The following is a 24801-nucleotide window of genomic DNA, read 5'->3' on the forward strand; positions in this document are numbered from 1 at the left end:
CTGGATCCAAACAGGCGCGACACTCAGACGATCGTCACAGCACCTTCATACTAGCGGTAAATTGCAGTCACAGCACATGGTTTAAAGCTAATTAGGAATTTGGAAATGTCAGAAGTTAATCAGTGGAGAGTGTATAATTGACCTAACTGAACTATTACAAGATTGGTTCAAGTGATTTTGTATTCCACTGAATTGTATCAGTGTTGTTCAATGCATATAAGCTATGAATACACAAGTGGTGATAGCAAACCTTTAGGACCTTTACATATGACACACAGTTAATTTCTTTATATGTAGTAGGCTATCGAGCTTCAAATAAATAAGAACTTGAGTCTCAATTATCAAAACCCCCTGACAAAAAATTCCTTGTTGCTTAAAGCAACCAATCAGACCTTTTATTTCATAAACTTCCCTGAAACATTTAAAGGTAACCTGTCAACTTGTCCCAACGTTTGGAAGGTCTTGTAAAACTATGGGAATAAAGTGGTTTATCTGGACAATCAAGGTAATACAAAGCAATCAAAAAGACCTACGAAATGCTGGGACAATTTTGGTAGGCAAAAAGTAGCGGACAGGTTCCCCTTAAAGATGAAGTGTAATTGGTTGCAATGAGCAACAAGGCCAGTTTTACGTTAAGACAGTTTAAAAAAAAAAAAAAAAAAAAAGCAGGCCCACTATTTGCAATTTGCTAGAATTGACAGAAGACATACAACACTAGGTAACGTACTTACCTCATGTTTTTTGATGCATCAACTACAGACACAATGCTGTCATGACTGACCCAAGCTAAGCGATTTCCACTAGCAGAAAAGCTGACACTGTGAACCCAGCCACCACTGCCAGCTCCTCCAAACTCTGACATGAGCTGACCAAAAGGCATTTTTGATCCCCATGGAGTACCAGCAGGCTTTTCATCAACCTCCTTAATGTATGCAGAAAACACCCTGTAAATAAACAAAAGGTAAACACTGAAGAAAAAGGATAGGATAAAGTCACTCTCGAATACTGGATGCCGATGACTAGATTAACAGTTTCTGAATAACGTATTCTCCAATGAAAATTTATACAAAATATCGGAATATCCAATGGTTACCTCACAGGAAAACTCCAGGGATACTTAACTTTCTGGAACCATGCAATTCTATATTTTACAGCACTAGACAAAATCCACACTAACATGCGGATTACTGCTATACCTGGTCTTGAAGTCACAGGATCCAGCTGCTAGAAGCACATTATTGGGGTGCCAGTCAAGGCTCAGCAAAGTGGAACGGATTGGCTTCTTGATGTGTTTACTCACCCACCTATAAAAAAAAAACACAAATATTCCTGTAAAGAAAGACTATATATGTTTAGAAACCGGACTTGTGTTTCTAAAGAGTCTCTATCCTTTATAATTAATGATATATTATAATATAGTATATTAACACAGGAGTTTTCAGCAGAATTATCTCTCTAATGTTAATGTGATGTCACTCATTCGGCAAGTTACCTTTAAAGGGGTTGTCCACCTTCTGACAACTGATGACCTATCCACCGGACACCCGGACCCCACACCGATAAGCCGCTCCGGTGTCCTGCTAGCACCAGATGTTGTGGCACATAATGCTATGTACGGAGCCCGGAAGCAGTTGGCTCCATACATAGCATAGCGGCCGTGCTGCAGAACTGCAGGTCTGCTCCTATTCACTTAAACAGGAGCATAGCGGCAGTACTGCAGCTCGAACGCTATTCCGTGGCTGGAGCGAACTGCTTCCGGCTTGTACGTCTGGTGCACGGAGGCACCGAACCAGCTGATCTGTGCGGGGCCCGGGTGTCGGACCTCCACAGATCATGTACTGATGACCTATCTGGTGGCTAGGTCATCAGTTGTCAGAAGCTGGAAAACCCCTTTAAGTATGTAGAGGAAAATGCTACAAAAATAACTCAAAAGGATATGCTTACCAGTCATTTTCTGACTCAAAGTAACACACAGATATGAGTCTTGCCCCACTTCCAACAGCAAACTTATCCTCCGATGGAGACCACTTGACAAAAGTTGCTGCCCGGTTTATACGTAGTATAACGAGTGTAGGTTTCCATACTCCATCCTTCAGGCTCCACACATATGCATTACGGTCAGCTCCACAGGTCACTATACGATCACTTTTAGGAGCCCAATCAATGCCTAGAGAAATAAAATCAGTGTAAAGTGTATTTTTTGGGTACTCACGTAAAATCCTTTTCTCATCCAGTTCATTGGGGGACAGAGAGTGTGGGTATATGCTGACGCCACTAGGAGGATTGAATCTAAGAATTAAAAAAGCATAGCCACTCCTACAGGATATATCCTGCCCACAGACACCAAGCTAATTAAGTCCGTAAGCAGTAGAAGCAGAAAAAAATTCTGCAACGGTCAACCAGGAGAACCTTGAACAAACAAATATGTGTGAGCTGTGTCCCCCATGAACTGGACGGGAAAAGGATTTTGCGTTGAGAACTCAAAAAAAGCCACATTTCTCTTTCTACATTGGGGGACACGTCCTAAAGCAGTCCCCAGGGAGGGAACAGAAAAAAAGTACTAGGTCACCTACTTCACAAATGCTTGCAAGACCTTGCATCCAAGCGAAGCATCTGCAACTTAGAACTTGGCAAGAGTGTGCAAGGAAGACCAGGCAGCCGCCTTGAAAACCTGAATAGCAAGAAGCCTGATGGCACACAGCCCAGAAGGCCCCAACTGCTCTGGCAGAGTGAGGCATATTCTGAAATGGGGTTCCTTACTCCGTACTCGGTAAACCACACAAATAGCCATCCGAATCCATTAAGTGATAGAGGCCTTAGAGACCGCCAACCCCTTCTTGAACCATTCAAGAGGATAAACAAAGAATCTGACCTTCGAAAGAAGTTGTAAATGATATGTAAATCCAGAAAGCATTTACAACATCCAGGTTGGTAAGAGAAAACTCTCTCGAAGGACTAGGATATGGGCAAAAAGACGGCAGAGCGTTGTGCTCGTTCAGGTAAAAATCAAAAACCATCTCGGGCAAGAAACATACAGAGTACCGCCTACCCTGATGAAGAGTATGGAGAAAGACAGAATAGAGAAAGCAGTTTGGGGACCCATCGGATGGAAGTCACTGCTATCAAGAAAACCACCTACCAAGAGAGAAGGCAAAAGGAGATCTCTCACAGAAGTTCAAATGAAGCAGATTGTAAGAAATGCAGAACCAAGTTGAGATCCCAAGGAGATGTCGTGGGCAAATTAAGCGGAGCAGTGTGAGCAACCCCTTGCAGAAAGGTCCGAACATCAGATTTCGATGTTAAGGGACAATACTGCTGTGCTTTAAGTCCCGCCCTGGTGATTTAGATAAACTAGGGCTGTGAGATTGTCCATTTGACAACAGAAGGCAGGACAGAACTGATGTCCAGCAGGCAATGGAAGGATAGCGCTCAATTCCAGCAGGTTAAAGGGAAGGAAAAATTGTCAACTGAGTATCGAAGGTCACATCCAGGAAGGTAAGAGTCTGGGAAAGGGACAGACAAGACGTGTCTAAACGGAAGAGCTACAAACTGGTAATGGTAAGGAGCAAACTGCACAGCGCAGGAAGCGGTGGTGGGATTGGCAAATGGGGACGTGGCAAAATCCCCATACCATGGAGGAGTGGAGAGACTCCATGTGGAACTGGCAGACGCTTGAGTTTCAGGATGGGGCGAACCATTCTGTCCTTTTTTGGCACAACAAAAAAAAAGTTGTAGTAAAGCCCCTGAAATCTCTGATCTGGAGGTACAGGGATAATGACTCCATGAATAAACACAGAGAATGGATTGCCTTAAAAAAGCGGCCGATTTGGAAGGTGACTGAGGAACAGCTGGAATGTCCAACGTCCTTGAAGGGCAAAACCGAATCAAGCATAGGAACACCTTCAGGCAGAACTGGCCTTGCCAGCTCCAGGCTTGGGAGTCTGAGGGCAACAGGAAGGACGGGCTTCGAAGGAAGGCTTGTTCTTAGGCCTCATGGACACGACAATGTTCGGTCCGTGATAAACCGCATGTCAGCCGCATTTCCCGGACCGAACACAGTTCAGGTAGCCGGGCTCCTAGCATCAGTTTTGTATGACGCTAGGTGTCCGTGCCTCCCCACGGTACTACTGTCCCGTATTGAAACATGAGGCAGAGACTCACAGCATCATACATAACTATGATGCTAGGAGCTCGCCTCCCTGAACTGTGTTCGGTCCAGGAAATGCAGCCCACATGCGGTCCTTATATCAGGGACCGAACACAGTCGCGTGCATGAGGCCTTAGAGTCCTGGTGGGTCGACTGTCTTAAAGACAGGGGGGGCTTGTGAACCCACGAAACTTCCTAAAACGAGAACCTGTTTTATTGGTCGGGGGTGGTACGTTTGACTCGGTTCTGCTTCTGAAATAATATTGTCAAGACGGGTCCCAAAAAGACGGGAACCTGTAAAAGGGAAATGCAGTTAACAACCCCTTTTGGATGCTGTGTCCACGGATTAAAACTTCAGCCACGCTATTCTGCCGATAGAAAAAATGGAAGCCGAAGTACGAGCCACCAGGCACATTAGACAGCTGGTGTGAAAGATCAGCCAATTCTTCTTGAGCAGCTCCGGAGAGGAGACCGTGACTGAGTTGTCAAACCCATTCAGTAGAAGCTCTCCTGACCAAGGTCGTATCGAAAATTGGGTGCAAGGCAGAGCAAGTGGTCTCAAAGGAAGAATTGGAAAGAGACTCAACATGTCGGTCAAGAGGGTCGCGGAACGAAGTTGCGTCCGCCATTGGTAAGGTAGTAGTCTTGGCCAGGCGGACCACCGTCCACTGCTGGCGATTAACACCATTTTAAATGGACCTCTTCCGGACAGGGATATATAACATCTAAACGGCTAAAATGAGAAAACGTCTTGTCTGGATGTTTCCACTCCTTAGAGACCACTAGAGTACCACAGGGGGGCACTGTGGTGATAATGGGAGACTTTAATTACCGGGATATTATTTGGCATCATGCTTCGGCTTCAACTGTGAAGGGGAGACCCGACTAGAGGAGAAGTTCTGTTGGATCTGGTCATTTCTAATAATGCAGAGCTTGCTTGGAATGTGAATGTTCGTGATCAAAATATAGTTGTATTTTACCTATACTGTAAAAAACAAACACAGACTGGGAGGGCAAAAACACTTAATTTTAAGAAGGCCAACTTCCCCAGGATGAGGGCTGCAATTCAAGACAGACTGGGAACAACTGATGTCAAATAATGGTACAAATGATGAATGGGAAATCTTTAAATCCACTTTGTATAATTATAGTGCAAAATGTATTCCTATAGGTAACAAGTATAAATTACTAAAATTACAAGGCTTTCACCTTCTGTAAAAAAGGCAATATATGGAAAAAAGGTCATTTGAAAAATACAAATCTGAGGGTACAGCTGTAGCGTTTTTAAATTATAAAGAGATTAAAAAAATCTGCAAAAAAGTAATAGAATCATCAAAAATACAAAATGAAGGGAAGGTGGCGAAGGATAGTAAAACAAATCCCCAAAAATTCATCTAGTATATAAATGGAAAGAAGCCAAGGTCTGAACAAGTAGGACCCCTAAATATTGGTAATGGGGAGATGGAGAAGGCAGCATTACCAAATAGGTTCCTTAGCTCTGTATATACAAAAGAAGAAAGAGCAACTAATATACTGAACTGGCTGAATGTAGATATGGTCCAAGCTAAATTAAATAAAAAAGTGCACAAGGCCCCAGGACCAGATGGGTTACATCCTAGAGTTCTTAAAGAGCTTACTTCAGTTATTTCTGTCCCCCTCTTCATAATATTTAGAGCTGCTCTAGTGACTGGTAAGGCCTCATGCCAACTTCAGGATTTTTCAACAGGGAGCTATCCGTTGTTTTAACTGATAGCACCCTGACACATTCATTCCAATGGGGCCATGCACACTTCCGTTGTTTTAACGGAACCGTGCGGACGTATCGTCAAAAATAGGGCAGGTCCTACTCCTGCCCGTTTTTGACGGAACAGTCTCGGCCTTTGCATTAATTTGGTCCGTGAAACAACGGAATGCACATGGAAACCATCTGTGTGCGGTCCGTGATTCACGGAACCGTCATTAGCGGCCGTTCAACGGCAGACGGAAGTGTGCATGAGGCCTGATGAATAAATGAAGGACTACAGGTTTAGAAAGTATAGTTTATAATTGGATCAAGGACCGTATACAGAGAGTTGTGGTCAATGATTCCTACTATGAATCAGGTTATAAGTGGTGTACCCCAGGGTTCTGTGCTGGGACCACTATTATTCAATTTGTTTTTTAATGATATAGAGGATGGGATTAATAGCACTATTTCTCTTTTTCCAGATGACACCAAGCTATATTGAAAACAAAAGAAGAGAGTTTGTAGCCAAGGATATATTTAAACATACAAAATTTATTGGTAACATATATGAAAATACTTTTAAGTAAAAAATATATGTATACAATACCATATATTAAAGGACAAGACTAGAGAATAAGTTTCAGGGAGCAACTATCGGTTTTACATGGAACAGCATTTCACCATATTTTTTGTATGTGCCATTCATATATTTTTATAAGTTAATCATGTCGCCCCTTAGTTATCTCTTTTCAAGACTAAATAGGTTTAATTCTATTAATCTTTCCTCCTAACTTAGATTCTCCATTCCCCTTATTAGTTTAGTTGCTCTAATTTGTATTTTTTCCAACTCCAAGGCATCCTTTCTATGAACTGGAGTCCAAAACTGAACTGCATATTCTAGATGAGGCTGCACTAATGCTTTGTAAAGTGGTAATATTATATCCCTGTCCCGCGAGTCCATCCCTCTTTTAATACACTACAATATCTTGCTGGCCTTTGAAGCAGCTGATTGGCATTGCATGCTGTTATTTAGTTTATAATCTACAAGTACATCCAGATCCTAATCAACACGTGACTCCCCCTAGGACATATGATGCATGCAGATTGTTGGTACCCAGATGCATAACTTTACATTTATCTACATTAAACCTAATTTGCCAAGTGGATGCCCAAACACTTAGTGTGTTCAAATCAGCTTGCAATTTACGAACATCTTCCATAGACTGAACAATACTACATAGCTTGGTGTCCTCAAAACATGCACTCCTAAACGCATTAGTACTGTGGGCTAGGTCTAGGTCAACGACCGACCTCCCATAAATAGTCAGATAGGCAACACTATTTAGCTATATTGAAAACAAAAGAAGAGAGTTTGTAGCCAAGGATATATTTAAACATACAAAATTTATTGGTAACATATATGAAAATACATTTAAGTAAAAAATATATGTATACAATACCATATATTAAAGGACAAGACTAGAGAATAAGTTTCAGGGAGCAACTATCGGTAGTAACAATATGCAACTCTGGGCAAGCTACATTGTTGCAAAGACAGAATCTCTCAAATAAAGTAGGACATACTCCCTCTTATAGGGCTTAATCAAAATTGCAGACAGCCAAGTCAGGTTACAAAGAGCCCAGTACAGAGGGACATGTTTTATAGATATCTAGAAGCTAAATGTAACATCTAGATCAGGTATTATCCTAGCATGGTTAATGTGAGAGGGAGTGTGTTGGACAAAGCTTACCCATATTAAGTTGCCGTGATAGTCCGATAGGTGCTCCAGCACAAAAGCCCCAACGCGCGTTTCGCTCAAAATATTGCTTCCTCAGGGGGGAGATGTGTATATGTGTCCTGTGTCTTAGGGCCCTTTTATACTGTGTGTCACAGACAGAGGTGAACGATGATTAGCGGCGCATGCCCAGAGCCGCGACCGGAAGCGAGGAATGCCCCACTTCCGCCCCCAAATGCTGGAGCGCACATCCGGATACCCAACGCGTAGCGGGATTTCCGGACATGCGCAGTGCATCAAAGGAGACTGAGCGGGGACAGCGTCGCAACCCAGGTCGGATCAGGGCATGCGCACACATCGTACCACCAGATTGAATGTAAGTGAGATGATGTTCATCTGAAATATGATGTCTCATGTGTATGTATAAATAGTCTGTTCTTTATATATAAAGAACAGTGAAAATGTCATAGTATGTTGCATTATGATGTGTGAATATAACGGAGAGGACATAAAGTATTATGACACGAAGGGACAGTGTGATATAAATAAAGCATGTGATATTGCAAAGCAATTGTTAAGGTGAGGGATATGATTGACCATATTTGAAACAAATAATATACGGAGTGGGGTTTTTTTCCCCCCCTCCTCTAAACAAAGTGTTTACATATGTCTAAATAAGGGAAGTCTAACTAGACTCGGTGTTTGATTGGCATAAATAAGGATGTTCAGTGCCGTGCTCCCAGACTGATCGCCATAAATAATAAATAAAAACAGCAGTCATTTACTGACATAACAAAAAACTCAAGGAAAAAGTGTTCACACAAGTGCATACAAAAAATAAATAGAATAAAACAATAGCAAAGCTATTGATATACAATGGCCATAATACAGTAAATTTGTATATTTCATAACAGAACAGAATATATCCAGGTAAACTGGTACATCGGTCCTATGATAGATGTAAAATATTCAGCCACATACATGGAAGTGTATAGAGAAAAATATATTTTACAATATCAATCAATAGAGTGTGATTATGGTGCATATGCCAATGATAAATAGGAATATTGTCTAAAACAGTTATGATCATTAAAGAACCATTATATACATTTATAAAAATATACCCACTACATATAATAGTCAAAGTTGATATGGAAAGTACTGGAAGATCTTTCAGACCTTCACATATTTGGGAATATAAAAGACATCAATTTCCTCTTACCCCACCATCTAATCGTAATTATGACAACAGGGTCAGATTAACATACATCGGGGAAAATTAGCAACATAAGATGTCCCTATGTTGTGCCATCCTATTATACAATACAATTAGTTGGGCATTCTTGTTGTTCAGATGTTCTGAGTAAGGAGAAGGAATTAGGAACATCAGAAACAGTCTTCGGGCAAAAAGACAGACAGGAACATTATTTGGGGTAAGAGGAAATTGATGTATTTTATATTCCCAAATATGTGAAGGTCTGAAAGATCTTCCAGTACTTTCCATATCAACTTTGACTATTATATGTAGTGGGTATATTTTTATAAATGTATATAATGGTTCTTTAATGGCGATCAGTCTGGGAGCACGGCACTGAAGATCCTTATTTATGCCAATCAAACACCGAGTCTAGTTAGACTTCCCTTATTTAGACATATGTAAACACTTTGTTTAGAGGAGGGGGGGGGGGGGGGAAACCCACTCCGTATATTATTTGTTTCAAATATGGTCACTCATATCCCTCACCTTAACAATTGCTTTGCAATATCACATGCTTTATTTATATCACACTGTCACTTCGTGTCATAATACTTTATGTCCTCTCCGTTATATTCACACATCATAATGCAACATACTATGACATTTTCACTGTTCTTTATATATAAAGAACAGACTATTTATACATACACATGAGACATCATATTTCAGATGAACATCATCTCACTTACATTCAATCTGGTGGTACGATGTGTGCGCATGCCCTGATCCGACCTGGGTTGCGACGCTGTCCCCGCTCCGTCTCCTTTGATGCACTGCGCATGTCCGGAAATCCCGCTACGCGTCGGGTATCCGGATGTGCGCTCCAGCATTTGGGGGCGGAAGTGGGGCATTCCTCGCTTCCGGCCGCGGCTCTGGGTATGCGCCGCTAATCATCGTTCACCTCTGTCTGTGACACACAGTATAAAAGGGCCCTAAGACACAGGACACATATACACATCTCCCACTGAGGAAGCAATATTTTGAGCGAAACGCGCGTTGGGGCTTTTGTGCTGGAGCACCTATCGGACTATCACGGCAACTTAATATGGGTAAGCTTTGTCCAACACACTCCCTCTCACATTAACCATGCTAGGCTAATACCTGATCTAGATGTTACATTTAGCTTCTAGATATCTATAAAACATGTCCCTCTGTACTGGGCTCTTTGTAACCTGACTTGGCTGTCTGCAATTTTGATTAAGCCCTATAAGAGGGAGTATGTCCTACTTTGAGAGATTCTGTCTTTGCAACAATGTAGCTTGCCCAGAGTTGCATATTGTTACTACCGATAGTTGCTCCCTGAAACTTATTCTCTAGAGTCTTGTCCTTTAATATATGGTATTGTATACATATATTTTTTACTTAAATGTATTTTCATATATGTTACCAATAAATTTTGTATGTTTAAATATATCCTTGGCTACAAACTCTCTTCTTTTGTTTTCAATATAGCTAAATAGTGTTGCCTATCTGACTATTTATGGGAGGTCGGTCGTTGACCTAGACCACAGTACTAATGCGTTTAGGAGTGCATGTTTTGAGGACACCAAGCTATGTAGTATTGTTCAGTCTATGGAAGATGTTCGTAAATTGCAAGCTGATTTGAACACACTAAGTGTTTGGGCATCCACTTGGCAAATTAGGTTTAATGTAGATAAATGTAAAGTTATGCATCTGGGTACCAACAATCTGCATGCATCATATGTCCTAGGGGGAGTCACGTGTTGATTAGGATCTGGGTGTACTTGTAGATTATAAACTAAATAACAGCATGCAATGCCAATCAGCTGCTTCAAAGGCCAGCAAGATATTGTAGTGTATTAAAAGAGGGATGGACTCGCGGGACAGGGATATAATATTACCACTTTACAAAGCATTAGTGCAGCCTCATCTAGAATATGCAGTTCAGTTTTGGACTCCAGTTCATAGAAAGGATGCCTTGGAGTTGGAAAAAATACAAATTAGAGCAACTAAACTAATAAGGGGAATGGAGAATCTAAGTTAGGAGGAAAGATTAATAGAATTAAACCTATTTAGTCTTGAAAAGAGATAACTAAGGGGCGACATGATTAACTTATAAAAATATATGAATGGCACATACAAAAAATATGGTGAAATGCTGTTCCATGTAAAACCCCTCAAAAAACAAGGGGGCACTTCCTCCGTCTGGTGAAAAAAAAAATTCAATCTGCAGAAGCGAGAAACCTTCTTTACTGTGAGAACTGTGAATCTGTGGAATAGTCTACCGCAGGAGTTGGTCACAGCAGGGACCGTAGATGGCTTTCAAAAAGGCTTAGATAATTTCCTAGAACTAAAAAATATCAGCTCCTAAGTCAATATGTAGACATTTTTCCCATCCCTTGGTTGAACTTGATGGACATGTGTCTTTTTTCAACTGTACTAACTATGTAACCCCCTCGAGGTCTAAAGAAGAAGTAAAAACCTTCTGGGACCATTGGGGTCGAAGAAAAGTAACCACCTCGGGTGAAGGGAAACACACAGCATTCGTTACCTAAGGTATCGCAAACCGGCTTATTAAAACCTTCTACAGTAAAGAACAACTTTGAGGGTTTGACATTGGATTAGAAGTGGTGCCACAACACTCTACTTTAAGAAATTGGGGCTGATATGAGATGACAAATGAATCCACTCAGTTACTACACTGTAGGACAAGTACTCCTCCTTAAGAGGGTAATGACTGCTTAGTTATCTAGGTCTAAAAATCTGCCCCAGACTAAAGTAGGGGACGTGTAGAAGAAAAAAGGTACCAAAGGGCTGATCCTACCCGATTCCAGGAGTATAGAGCTGTTCAAGAGGCAAAAGCAGCAAGACTCATGTCCCATGCGGAGAAATAAGTCACGCCCCGGGAAGGCAGCTATTAGACGTCGGCAGTCATGTGCCTGCTGATCCCCAATCCTAGCGATGTTGAAGAAGCTGGAACTCGCGCAATCTGGCTCCCTGGTAAATAACCCACTTCCGAAGAAAACTAGCTCCTGCAAGATTATGGTGGCACCGTAAATGCTCGCCACGTAGAAAACTGCATGTAGCCATGGGGTAACAGATCGGAAAGCCCGGATAAGCAAGCGGGTGGTGATAAAAGACAGGTGGCAGACGAGGTCAGCAGTGGCCCCTGGGGAGCCAGTAATAATCTTCCCCTCCCAGATGTGCCAGGAGAGGGGAGAACACTTGTGGGAGAAGTAGAGGAGGGGTGCATGCACCTTGTGCTGTTGGGCGACAGAGGAGCCTGCGCTCTTTTATATTTTTAGGCAGGGAAAAAACAGCGTAGTGAAGTAGACAAAGTGTGCCTGCCTTGGAGGGGACAACCGGGGGAGATGGTCATATGTTTCCCAGCTATAGGGATATAAAAATAAAACATAAAAAAAGCTAAAGACCCTGATGAACTAGCAGGAGCATTTGTCTCCAACGGACACAAAGGTAAGACTGAATTAGTTCAGTGTTTGTAGGTGGTTTATATCATGAAGGAGGGGCTACACTTAATTCTTAGTGTCAAGCCTGCTTGTGGTAACAGCATATACCCATGGCCTTTGTCCCCCAACGAGAAAGAACAGATTATTTAAGTGCAGCACCAGATGAACCCTTTAACTCCCCATGACGTACATGTACAAATCCTACAAAAATTTGCAGCACCATGAACTTTGAATGATAAGAATAATCTTTATTCCATATTATCAAACCAATTACATACAATAAAACATGACTAAACCCCCTGACAAAGGGATTCAAAATGCATGCATGAGGAGGGAGGGCAATGTAGAAAAAAAAGGGGTAGCCAGGTTAGAGAGGGGTCAGACTATATTGGTGGGGGGAGAAACAGAATGTGGGGAGAGGACTAGACAACAGGATAAGGAGATCCTTTTGTTACAGAACAACAGTGTAAATAAAAATGCCCAAATAATGTCAAATCACATTTCTGATAATAAAAGTGAAAAACTGAAAGGCAAGTTAAAGTGTATGTTTACAAATGCCAGAAGTCTAGCAAGCAAAATGGGGGAGCTGGAGGCCTTGGTACTGGAAGAAAATATAGATATAGTTGGTGTTGCTGAAACATGGCTGGACTCTTCACATGACTGGGCTGTAAATCTACAGGGTTTTACACTGTTTCGGAAAGACAGGACAAATAGGAAAGGTGGTGGTGTATGTCTGTATGTGAGAAGCGATATGAAGGCAAGTGTGAAAGAGACAATAGTGGGTGAAGATTGTGAGGAGGCTGAAACCTTGTGGGTGGAATTACAAAGGAAGGTAAACACTGAAAAAATAACTTTTGGTGTAATCTATAGAACCCCCAATATAACTGAGGAGATGGAAGGTCAGCTATATAAACAGATGGAGCGGGCTGCACAGGCGGGTACTGTAGTGATAATGGGAGATTTTAATTTCCGGGATATTAATTGGTGTCATGGTTCGGCTTCAACTGCAAAGAGGAGACATTTCCTCAACCTGTTGCAGGAAAATTTTATGGGCCAGTTTGTGGAAGACCCAACTAGAGGTGAAGCTCTGTTGGATCTGGTCATTTCTAATAATGCAGAGCTTGTTGAGAAACGTCAATGTTCGTGAAAACCTCGGTAACAGCGATCACAATATAGTTATATTTTACCTATACAGTAAAAAACAAACACAGGATGGGAGGGCAAAAACATTTAATTTTAAGAAAGCCAATTTCCCCAGGATGAAGGCTGCAATTCAGGATATAGACTGGGAAGAACGAACGTTAAATAATGGGACAAATGATAAATGGGAGATTTTCAAATCTACTTTGGGTTATTATAGTGCAAAATTTATTCCTATAGGTAACAAGTATAAACGACTAAAATTAAATCCCACATGGTTTACACCTTCTGTGAAAGGGGCAATACATGGCAAAAAAAGGGCATTTAAAAAATACAAATCTGAGGGTACAGCTGCAGCCTTTGTAAAATATAAAGAGCTTTATAAAATCTGTAAAAAGATAATAAAATCAGCAAAAATACAAAATGAAAGGCAGGTGGCCAAGGATAGTAAAACAAATCCCAAAAAATTCTTCAAGTATATAAATGCTAAAAAAGCCAAGGTCTGAACATGTATGACCCCTAGATAATGGTAATGGGGAGTTGATCACAGGGGATCAAGAGAAGGCAGAGTTACTATATGGGTTCTTTAGCTCTGTATATACAACAGAAGAAAGAGCAGCTGATGTAGCCGGTGCCAGTGCTGTTAATATATCAGTTGATATAATGAATTGGATGAATGTAGATATGGTCCAAGCTAAATTAAATAAAATAAATGTGCACAAGGCCCCGGGACCAGATGGGTTACAACCTAGAATTCTTAAAGAGCTTAGTTCAGTTATTTCTGTCCCCCTTTTCATAATATTTAGAGATTCTCTAGTAACTGGTATAGTGCCAAGTGACTGGCGCAGGGCAAATGTGGTGCCTATTTTCAAAAAGGGCTCTAGGTCTTCCCCGGGCAATTATAGACCAGTAAGCTTAACATCCATCGTGGGGAAAATGTTTGAGGGGCTATTGAGGGACTATATACAGAATTATGTGACAATAAATAGTATTATAAGTGACAGCCAGCACGGTTTTACTAAGGACAGAAGTTGTCAAACTAACCTAATCTGTTTTTATGAAGAGGTGAGCAGACGCCTAGACAGAGGGGCCGCTGTGGATATAGTGTTTTTGGACTTTGCAAAGGTATTTGACACTGTCCCCCATAGACGTCTAATGGGTAAATTAAGGACTATAGGTTTAGAAAGTATAGTTTGTAATTGGATTGAGAATTGGCTCAAGGACCGTATACAGAGAGTTGTGGTAAATAATTCCTACTCTGAATGGTCCCCAGTTATAAGTGGCGTACCCCAGGGTTCAGTGCTGGGACCACTATTATTCAACTTATTTATTAATGATATACAGGATGGGATTAATAGCACTATTTCTATTTTTGCAGAGGACACCAAGCTATGTAGTAATGTTCAGTCTATGGAAGATGTTCATGAATTGCAAACGGATTTAAACAAACTAAGTGTTTGGGCATCCACTTGGCAGATGAAGTTTAATGTAAAGTTATGCATCTGGGTACGAACAACCTGCATGCATCATATGTCCTACGGGGAGCTACACTGGGGGGAGTCACTTGTTGAGAAGGATCTGAGTGTACTTGTAAATCATAAACGAAATAACAGCATGCAATGTCAATCAGCTGTTTCAAAGGCCAGCAGGATATTGTCGTGCATCAAAAGAGGCATGGACTCGCGGGACAGGGATGTAATATTGCCACTTTACAAAGCATTAGTGAGGCCTCATCAGTTCAGTTCTGGGCTCCAGTTCATAAGAAGGATGCCCTGGAGTTGGAAAAAATACAAAGAAGAGAAATGAAGCTAATTAGGGGCATGGAGAATTTAAGTTATGGGGAAAGATTAAAATAATTAAACCTATTTAGCCTTGAGAAAAGACGACTAAGGGGGGACATGATTAATTTATATAAATATATTAATGGCACATACAAAAAATATGGTTAAACCCTGTTCCATGTAAAACCCCCTCAAAAAAAAAGGGGGCACTCCCTCCGTCTGGAGAAAAAAAGGTTCAACCTGCAGAGGCGACAAGCCTTCTTTACTGTGAGAACTGTGAATCTATGGAATAGCCTACCGCAAGAGCTGGTCACAGCAGGGACAGTAGATGGCTTTAAAAAAGGGTTAGATAATATCCTAGAACAAAAAAGTATTAGCTCCTATGTGTAGTCATTTTTTACTTCCCTTTTCCCGTCCCTTGGTTGAACTTGATGGTCTTGATGGTCTTTTTTTCAGCCGTACTAACTATGTAACTATGTCAGGGTTTGAGTGGCCTATGAGAGGTAAACATACTATGCTACTATAACAATTTAGATGGTGATAGGTTTTTATTTATTGCACTTCGACTCTATTTTCTCTCTGGTTGCATATTTACTTATTAATTTGTAATTGAACTTGAGTAGAGAAAAGAACTATAAATTTGTAACATTAATTTATTGGCGCATTAAACTCTCCTTTATCCTCTATATATAAACACTTATACCAAGTGCTTTATTATCGATTGTTCCATCAATATAACGTGTAATATAATTCCTCCCTAAAGGGTTGTCACACGAAGAACCTTGTTTTCGTTAAATCAAGACCTAAAGTATTAAACATTTCTTTGTACTTAAACGGATTTAAAAAAATTGTTATATCACATCATGGTCAACGAATAAGCCTAGTATAGCGCCAGCTGCGGTTTCTATACAATAGCCTTTACTGTATCAACCTCAGTGAATGTGTGGAGGTGGACACGCATGTTCTGTCTTGCTTCTGTCTCTGCTCCACTGGGTATGTGGGGGAATCCATGGTCTGGTGAGCCTGCAGCCTCTAAAGTTGCAGCGTCTTCTCTGCATGTTAGAGGAGACGCTGAGCAAGCGCAATCTTTTCCTATGACTAGCACAAAATAAACTGCATCAGCGCTGTCAGTTCGTCATTGCTAGTGTATTTTCAAATGTATTTACGCTGGCAAGTGGACACTGAAAAGTTTTGCATAATCATAAAATAAATATTGTTTTAATGTCAGTCTTCATACTGAAGCTTGAGCCCTAAGGCCCTGTTCACACTGAGTTTTTTTGCGCTGATTAAGACTCGGAAACCATGTCAGCATCAGCGCCCAAAAATGGCCGTAATCACCCCTATTTATTTCAATAAAAGGCAGAGGCGTTTTATCCCGGGCGGCTTTTGGCTGCTCGCAGGGAAAAAAAAAAGTGGCACGTCCTTTCTTGTAGCGAATTCCGCCTCTGACCTCCCATTGACAAAAAACATCCGGTGCTCGTTTCTGAACGTTTTCCGCAGCGTCAATAACGCAGGGTGAATAACGCACGTATTCTGAGGCAGATTTTTTTCTGCCTGCAAAACTACAGGGCTCATGAGACATAAGGAAAATAAAGAAAGTGATTTGCCGTTTTTTTTTAAAAAAAGTGTAGCTAAACTTTAAACGAACTTCTGACATGTCATAGTGACATGTCAGAAGTTTTGATTGGTGGGGGTCCGAGCGATGAGACCCCCACCAATCGCTAAAACGAAGTAGCTGAAGTGCTCGAGCGAGCGCTCAGCTGCTTCGTGTCTGTTCGACTTATCCCGGAAATAAATGTATCGTGTACGGGCTCATAGACTTTCTATTTAGTCCGTACTCCGATACATTCACTTCCGGAAAAAGCCGAACAGACACAAAGCGGCTGAGCTCTCACACGGGCGCTTCATTTTAGTGTGTGTGTGTGTGTATGTGTATATATATATATATATATATATATATATATATATATATATATATATATATATATATATGTGTGTGTGTGTGTATTTATGTGTATGCATTAGGGATGTCACGATACCAGAACTTGGACTTCGATACCGATACTTCGTTTAGTATTGCGATTTCAATACCAATTTCGATACTTTGCCAACAATATTAATTTAAAAAAAAGTTCTTCCATTTTCTGATGAGGCGCGACGTGTGATGAATTTTGAATGTGCCGCACATTAATGGTAATTAATCCCATCATGTTTCTCAGTCATAATGGGTTAATATGTAAGGTACATGATGGGGTTAATTACTATTAATGTGAGGAACATGGAGGTTAAATTAATCGCACCTCATTAATAAGTGAAAGAAAGCAGTGTTTATTTTATTTTTTTGCAACGTACACATCATAAAAGATGGAAAAAAATTGTTGTGCGCTGCATTACAGAATGTGTATATTTTATATATTGAGACTTATTTTAATGTTTATTGCAAAAAAAAGGTGTGTGTGTATTTTTTTTTAATTTAACATTACCTTGTTTTTACTTTATTTTTAAACTTTAATGTACTGGCATATATCAGATATGTGCCAGTACATTCGCCTGTGGACGGATAGCACACAGGCAGTTGTTAGGACATACCTCAGTATGCCCTAACAACGAGAAATATGGTCAGACAGCCATGAGGTCTGTCAATGGACCCTGGGCTGTCTGCCCATATATGGTATGACCCTCGATCGCGTCACACCTCATTTTCTCCTGAATGCTGCAGTCAGCTTTGATGGCAGCATTCAGGGGAATAGCGGCGGAGATGAGAGGTTTCTCTGATCTCCGCCGTTATAGAGCAGGGCTGTGGCTGTGTAATACAGCCATTGCCCCGCTCCCGACAGGAAGGGCGCGCGCAGTCAGCATGAGGTGATGCGGCCGGCGCTGCACTAATGAGCGGCAGCGCAGGCACTGAAGATAGAACATGGGGGTGTTTTGCAGTGCGTCCGCCATGTTCTGTCTTCAGTGCCGGCAGACATTAGTGCAGCGCCGGCAGCATCGCATCATCCCGACGGTGCGCACTTGTCAGGACTCAGGAACGGGCAATGGCTGTATTACACAGCTGCAGCCCCGCTCTCATACAGTCATGTATTACTATACTTAGCTGTGCGGCTGCGCAGCTAAGTATCGAAATACAGGAAATAGCGGTATCGAACCGTTTCGGGATGCACGGTATCGAAACAGTATCGAAGTTTCGATGCATCGTGCATCCCTAGTGTGTGTGTGTGTGTCGTAAAAATGCAGTTTTTTTATAAGTATACTCCTAGCCTTGGACCCTACTCAAAACGAAGTGAAAAAATAACAAAGACAATAAACAAACTTCAGTTAAAAAATAGTTTTCTTTCAGTAGTCCGGTTCACTACGACAACGCTTCCCTGTAAACAATGTTAGCAGTAGAACTACCGGGGATGTGTGCATAAACATTGGTGGAGTTGCTAACACAGGAGAGAGCCACATAGAGCTGGCCGTGTGCAAAGCAGCGGACACGGAGGTCCACGCCCACAACGCGCAGCATTTGGCCCTGTGCTTTGTTGATGGTCATAGCGTAACACAAGCGGACAGGAAACTGGACACATTTAAAAGTGAAGGGAAAATTATTTGGAATGAGGGGGATTCGGGGTATAAAAACGCTATCACCTGCGCCGCATCCTGTTAAAATCTCAGCTTCTATCACGTTTTGTAGATTTGTGATTTTTAGTCGGGTGCCGTTACATAGTTTTGGTGGGCTTAAATTTCTAAGGAGAATTATGGGGACGCCGACTTCTACATTAATTTTGTGTGACTGAAGACCAGGTGTGCTTAGGGTATTTAAAAATTCCACCGAATAGTTGGTAGCATCTTCTTGTTCAATGGCTAGATACAGATATATTCTGCACTTTCCCCATGAATACACATCAATATTTCAGTGTTTATTGCTGCTGCCTGGTCGTTGCAAGGGGTCAAAATAGCTCTTTCGCATAGCCAAGAGTTTTCTTGATTTGTTATTTGTGTTGGGTCACCATACAAAGAAGAAATTAGGTCTTGCAGTGATGGAACAGTACAACATAAACCAGGCAAAATAACTTTGCCTTCTTCTTGCGGATACGTGCTGTCACCAATTTTTTGTAATAAATCTGAAAAATCTTATGCATTTGGGTTGCCTCTTGTACGCGCCCGCACATTTATTGTTAAACGCATCGGTATAACGTTGCGCCACAGACGTGAACTTTTTAGGCAGGCTCTAATTTCACCTGCCCTCGTTCCTCGTGGTATGACTGGCAAAGTCTGCCTAAAATCGCCACAGGAAAGCATTGTCATACCACCCATGGGGCGGTCATTTTGTCGTATATCTCGCAAGGTTCTATCTACCGCTACTACCGCTTTACGGTTTGCCATAGTGCACTCATCCCTTATCACTAAGCAGCAATCGCGTAGAACCCTTGCTTTGTCGCGGTTTCTAGAAATATTACACACTGGGCTTTCCGTAAGATTCAAGTCAATGTATGGGCGGTTTTGCCACCGGGCAACCATGTGGCTGCTTTGCCCGATGAAGCGACATCAAGGCTTTGATTGCGTATTTGGGCTAAGATGACTTTGGTGAGAAATATTTTTCCCGCCCCATCGGGTGCATCTAAAAACAGGATTTCTCCCAAAGTACCATCACACACAATCGAATATCATACGCTGTTACGCTGTCGTACTCGAAACACCGCTTTTCAATGTTTCGGCCAGTTCCGCTGCATTATATTTTATTTCTGCCGCGTACTCACTGTTAATAAGTTACCCATCTAAAAGCTGAAGCGGGCCTATCATATTGAGAGACAGGATTAACCCCCCCCCCCCCCCCATAGATGTAACTATGTCTTGGATAGCCAGCAAACATCGATTCATATTACTTTTACGCAACCCGTCGTTCAGTTGGCTGTTATTGTTTAGTTGTGCATTCCTGAAAAGGTCTTCAATTTTTGCCACAACTGTGCAGCATCCGAAAGTCCACAAAAAAACAGCAAAATGGCAAACAAATGACGCAAGTGATGTGGACTATCGCTGACGCATGCTTCGGCCAAAGAACCATCACAATGATAAACACCATCTAGCAAGTGACGCACTCGGCAAGCAGCCTGGTAAGTAGGATATTCAATATGGTCAACCTTTCGCAATTCGGCAAAAGAAGTAGGTCCTCGCACTGTATGTAGAAGTAAGCGTAAGTAATAGCATTCTGAGTTGTTTGTATGCACCGTATAGACGCTCCCAATAACGTGTTCTTTTAAAATGCTGGGCTCGCCCTTCACAGCAGTTCCACGTCTTCTACGATTGAAAACACCTTGCTGCTTATTATAAGTATAATATGATGGAACTTCGTGATATAACAGTGTTATTGCGAAGTCATCTGTTGAAAGTATGCCCGCAAAGTGTTTTATCTCAGGTTTTCCAACCACTCTGCCACATTTTCAGCGTTGAAGTACACCCGTTGCCCGCCTTTAAAGGGAATGTGTCGCTAGAAAAATATATATATATTTTTTTTGTTAAACTGTTAGTCAATAAATGATTACACATTGTTCTAATTTTTTTCACAAGCAAACCTCATTGCTTTATGTTGCAAATTTGGTGTAGACACACACGCTCTAGTGTGCTCACACAATGCCCCCTCCTTTATCCTGGCTAGTGCCAGGAGAAAGGAGGGGGTTGAATGTTCAAACCTCATACACTGTGTGCCGCCATTTTTTGAGTGAATGCACAGTGTAGGAGGATTAGATACAGTGTCATCACACAGTATAAGGGTATGTGCACATGATAGCTGCCTTTTACGTCTGAAATTACAGACTGTTTTCAGGAGAAAACAGCTCCGTCGTTTCAGACGTAATTGCTCCTCCTCGCATTATGCGAGGCGTCTTTGACGGCCGTAAATTTGAGCTGATCTTCATTGAATTCAATGAAAAACGGCTCAAATTACGTCCAAAGAAGTGTCCTGCACTTCTTTGACGAGGCAGTCATTTTACGCGTCGTCGTTTGACAGCTGTAAAACGACGACGCGTAAATTACAGGTCGTCGGCACAGTACGTCGGCAAACCCATTCAAATAAATGGGCAGATGTTTGCCGACGTATTGTAGCAGTATTTTCAGGCGTATATCGAGGCATAATACACCTCGCTTACGTCTGAAAATAGGTCGTGTGAACCCAGCCTAACACGAACATACACAAACATAACTTTCTTGCTCCTGCCGCCGCCTCCGCTCCTAGTCCTTACTTCTGAACATATGGACGGAAGCCGCGACCGGAAGTAGTCATCTTACTGTCCGGCCGCGGCTTCCGGACAACAAGAAAATGGCGCTGGATGTCACTCAGCCGAAGACCTTCCTTTTGGACTGTGTGGGAGCGGCTCATGCGCCGTTCCCACACAGACGCCGTACGCTATAGTTAATGGAACGGCTCCCGTTCACATTCACTATGGGGATGTTGGAGCTGTATTCCATCTCTGTATGTCGTTAATCGACACATACAGATGGAAAAAAAAATGCCAGCCCCCATAGAGAAGTAGAAGTAAAAGAAAGAAAAAAGAAAAAAGTAAAAAACACAAATAAAATGTATTTTAATAATATACTAAAAGCAAAAACATCTAAAAAAAAAAATTTCCTGACACCTTCCCTTTAGGCCTCATTTACACGAGCGTGTGCGTTTTGCGCGCGTAAAAAACGCAGCGTTTTTCGTGCGCAAAATGCACTTGACAGCTCTGTGTGTCATCAGTGTATGATGCGCGGCTGCATGATTTTCGCGCAGCCGCCATCATAGAGATGAGGCTAGTCGACGTCAGTCACTGTCCATGGTGCTGAAAGAGTTAACTGATCGGCAGTAACTCTTTCAGCACCCTCGACAGTGAATTCCGATCACCATAACGAGTAACCTGTTTAAAAAAAAAAAGAGGTTCGTACTTACCGAGAACTTCCCGGCCGTTGCCTTGGTGACGCGCCTCTCTTGACATCTGGCCCCACCTCCCTGGATGACGCGGCAGTCCATGTGACCGCTGCAGCCTGTGCTTGGCTTGTGATTGGCTGCAGCTGTCAGTTGGACTGAATTGTCATCCCGGGAGGTCAGACTGGAGGAAGAAGCCGGGAGTTTGATCGGTAAGTCAGAACTTTTTTTTTTTTTTTTACACGTTCACGTATATTGGGATCGGAAGTCACTGTGCAGGGTGCTGAACAAGTTTAACTATTACAGCACCCTGGACAGTGACTGTCTCCTGACGTCGCGTACCGCAACATTTTTTGCCGGGTTCGGTCAAAACGAGTTTGGCCGAACTCGGTGAAGTTCGGTTTGCTCATCTCTAAGACACTCCTTTTGGATGTTTGTAAACAGAAAAGCATGTGGTGCTTTTCTGTTTACATTCAGAGTTTGACAGCTCTTGCGCGAATCACGCAGTTCGCACGGAAGTGCTTCCGTGCGACCTTCGTGGTTTTCACGCACCCATTGACTTAAATGGGTGCGTGATGCGCGAAAAAACGCACGATTATAGAACATGTCTTGAGTTTTACGCAACGCACTCGCGCTGCGCAAAATTCACGCATCGTCTGCACTGCCCCATAGAGTAATACAGGTGCGTACGACACGCGTGAAAAGCACGCGCGTATATTACGCTCATATAAATAAGGCCTTAAGGTGAACATCAAGATGCATCACTGGCAGATGTCTCTCGTGAATGTCGAAGCTCAAAATGCACCACACCGCGTCAGAAGAGCTTATATAAATCGTACCGATTGGAACCTCGTGACTTCGTCGTATTCATTATTATTTCTCAACGCAAAAGTGGCCTGGTCACTGCCCTTGTTGATTTATTTACATATATATTTGGCAGCTTCGACGCAGTTACATATTTTGACGTTTATGTGAGCTTGAAATGTTCTTCATAACACCGGTGAATAGGGTACAACCCATCGATGGTCAAGAAATTGTTTTGGACAATGTAACCTGACTGTAGCTGTGAAAGCGCCTTGTAGGGGTGATCTTCGACAATACAACGGATACCTGTTTTCCCCCAACATACCCTAGAGCGCTATTAGGGCAAAGTATCTTTTAGAGCAACGACCTTCCAGCATGCAAGGAGTGTTTATATTTAAAGCACCGCATGGCCCATGAACCATGTGCATCTTTACAATCTCGTGCAATATCGGATCCTCGTTCCGGTCAGGAAATTCAGCACTTGACCGTGTCAACAGCATCGTGACAATTTTTTTCTTGCAGCCACACCACAATACACCAGTCCTGTGAGAAGATCTTGGGAAATTTCGTACCACTTTGGATTAGTTGTAAACTTTATGAAAAGGTCAGGCCGGCCGTATTTTCAGATGTAGCAGAAAGCATCTTGTCTACGTTCATGCATGTAACGCGGACCACGTTATTATCTTGTTGCATGGCGTCTCGCAGATGCACGTAATCTTCAGCACGTAAACGTGTCTGGTTGGTACGTATGTACACTAAACGCTCAGTCTCTATTTTCGCATGCATGTCCACAAAAAATTGGCTGAACAATACTCAAATTCATTGCAAACACATAAAATGATAAATAAAATTGCTGGGATGATATTTTTATGAAAACTTGTTACCCAAGTAGTAGGATTAACTTGGTAGAGTCCAAAATTGTACCCATCTTCGCCGTGGCAATAAATTAAAGGACATTGTAGGGCGTCGTAAGCTCTGTGTTTCAAAAACGCGTTGCAGGCGATCATGAGTGCGCAACACGATGTCACGCCTATCGCATTCCTGACCGACTAAAACCACTGCAACTTCATCTGTGACGGGGGCATTATACCTGGCGCGGTGTTCAGCAACAGGACGTCTATCTGCGATGATGAATATTTTGTAATCATTGCTTTGCCCCTGCGGAATAGATTGTAATGCAGCATCTTTTGAAGAGGAGATATAAGATTACTATTTAGTTGTGGAAAGTTTTGATTTCTGATATTGGCCTGTTCATTGTAATTTGATACTAAATAAATCTTAAGAAATTTTGGCTTATCTTGTGGTAGCAAAGATCCGATGAGACGGTAAACCTGGCCTTGCACCTTGAAGGTTAGCATGAATGGTCCCTCTGTAATTAGTTTTGCCCCAAAAGATGTAATTTGGAATGCGCTGTTATATAAACGGATACTGTCTACACCGCGTTCCAAATTATTATGCAAATGTTATTTTTCGCTGATTTTCCTAAATAGTCGATGCAAATGAGTCAGTATAATCTTCAAGCCATCAACCGTTGGAGTATAATGCAAATTTTATTGAACAAATCTCCTAATGATAACAGATTTTTTTTTAGAAGTAAAAAACTCAAAATGCACGGTTTCAAATTATTATGCACAACAGAGATCAAAACATTTTAAAGGTTGTAAAGAGAACTAAAATGGTAATTTGTTGACTTTGTAGCATCAGGTGGTCATATTTACAGAAATGAAAAGCTCTTTCAATCAAAAAAACTTAGCAGGTCAAGTTACATGTTAACATAGGACCCCTTCTTTGATATCACCTTGTGAATCAATTGTGAATTCTTGCATCCATTGAATTTGTGAGTATTTGGACAGTTTCTGCTTGAATATCTCTGCAGGATGTCAGAACAGCCTCCCAGA

At 41.8% G+C, this 24801-nt stretch overlaps 1 protein-coding gene across 5 annotated transcripts in view; it reads right to left on the reverse strand.

Annotated features, from left to right (window-relative positions):
- The window catches only part of ARPC1A (actin related protein 2/3 complex subunit 1A), a 191125-nt gene that overhangs the window by 58877 nt on the left and 107447 nt on the right, over positions 1-24801 (reverse strand). For all 5 annotated transcript variants that reach the window (XM_075830005.1, XM_075830006.1, XM_075830007.1 and 2 more), the window contains 3 exons: positions 1945-2167; positions 1197-1304; positions 732-944 (listed from right to left, as the gene is read on the reverse strand). In XM_075830005.1, the coding sequence (XP_075686120.1) occupies positions 732-944; positions 1197-1304; positions 1945-2167 (544 nt within the window). The remainder of the gene's footprint in view (positions 1-731; positions 945-1196; positions 1305-1944; positions 2168-24801) is intronic.

Source organism: Rhinoderma darwinii, chromosome 6 (assembly GCF_050947455.1).
Source record: "Rhinoderma darwinii isolate aRhiDar2 chromosome 6, aRhiDar2.hap1, whole genome shotgun sequence".
Taxonomy (NCBI): Eukaryota; Metazoa; Chordata; class Amphibia; order Anura; family Rhinodermatidae; genus Rhinoderma; species Rhinoderma darwinii.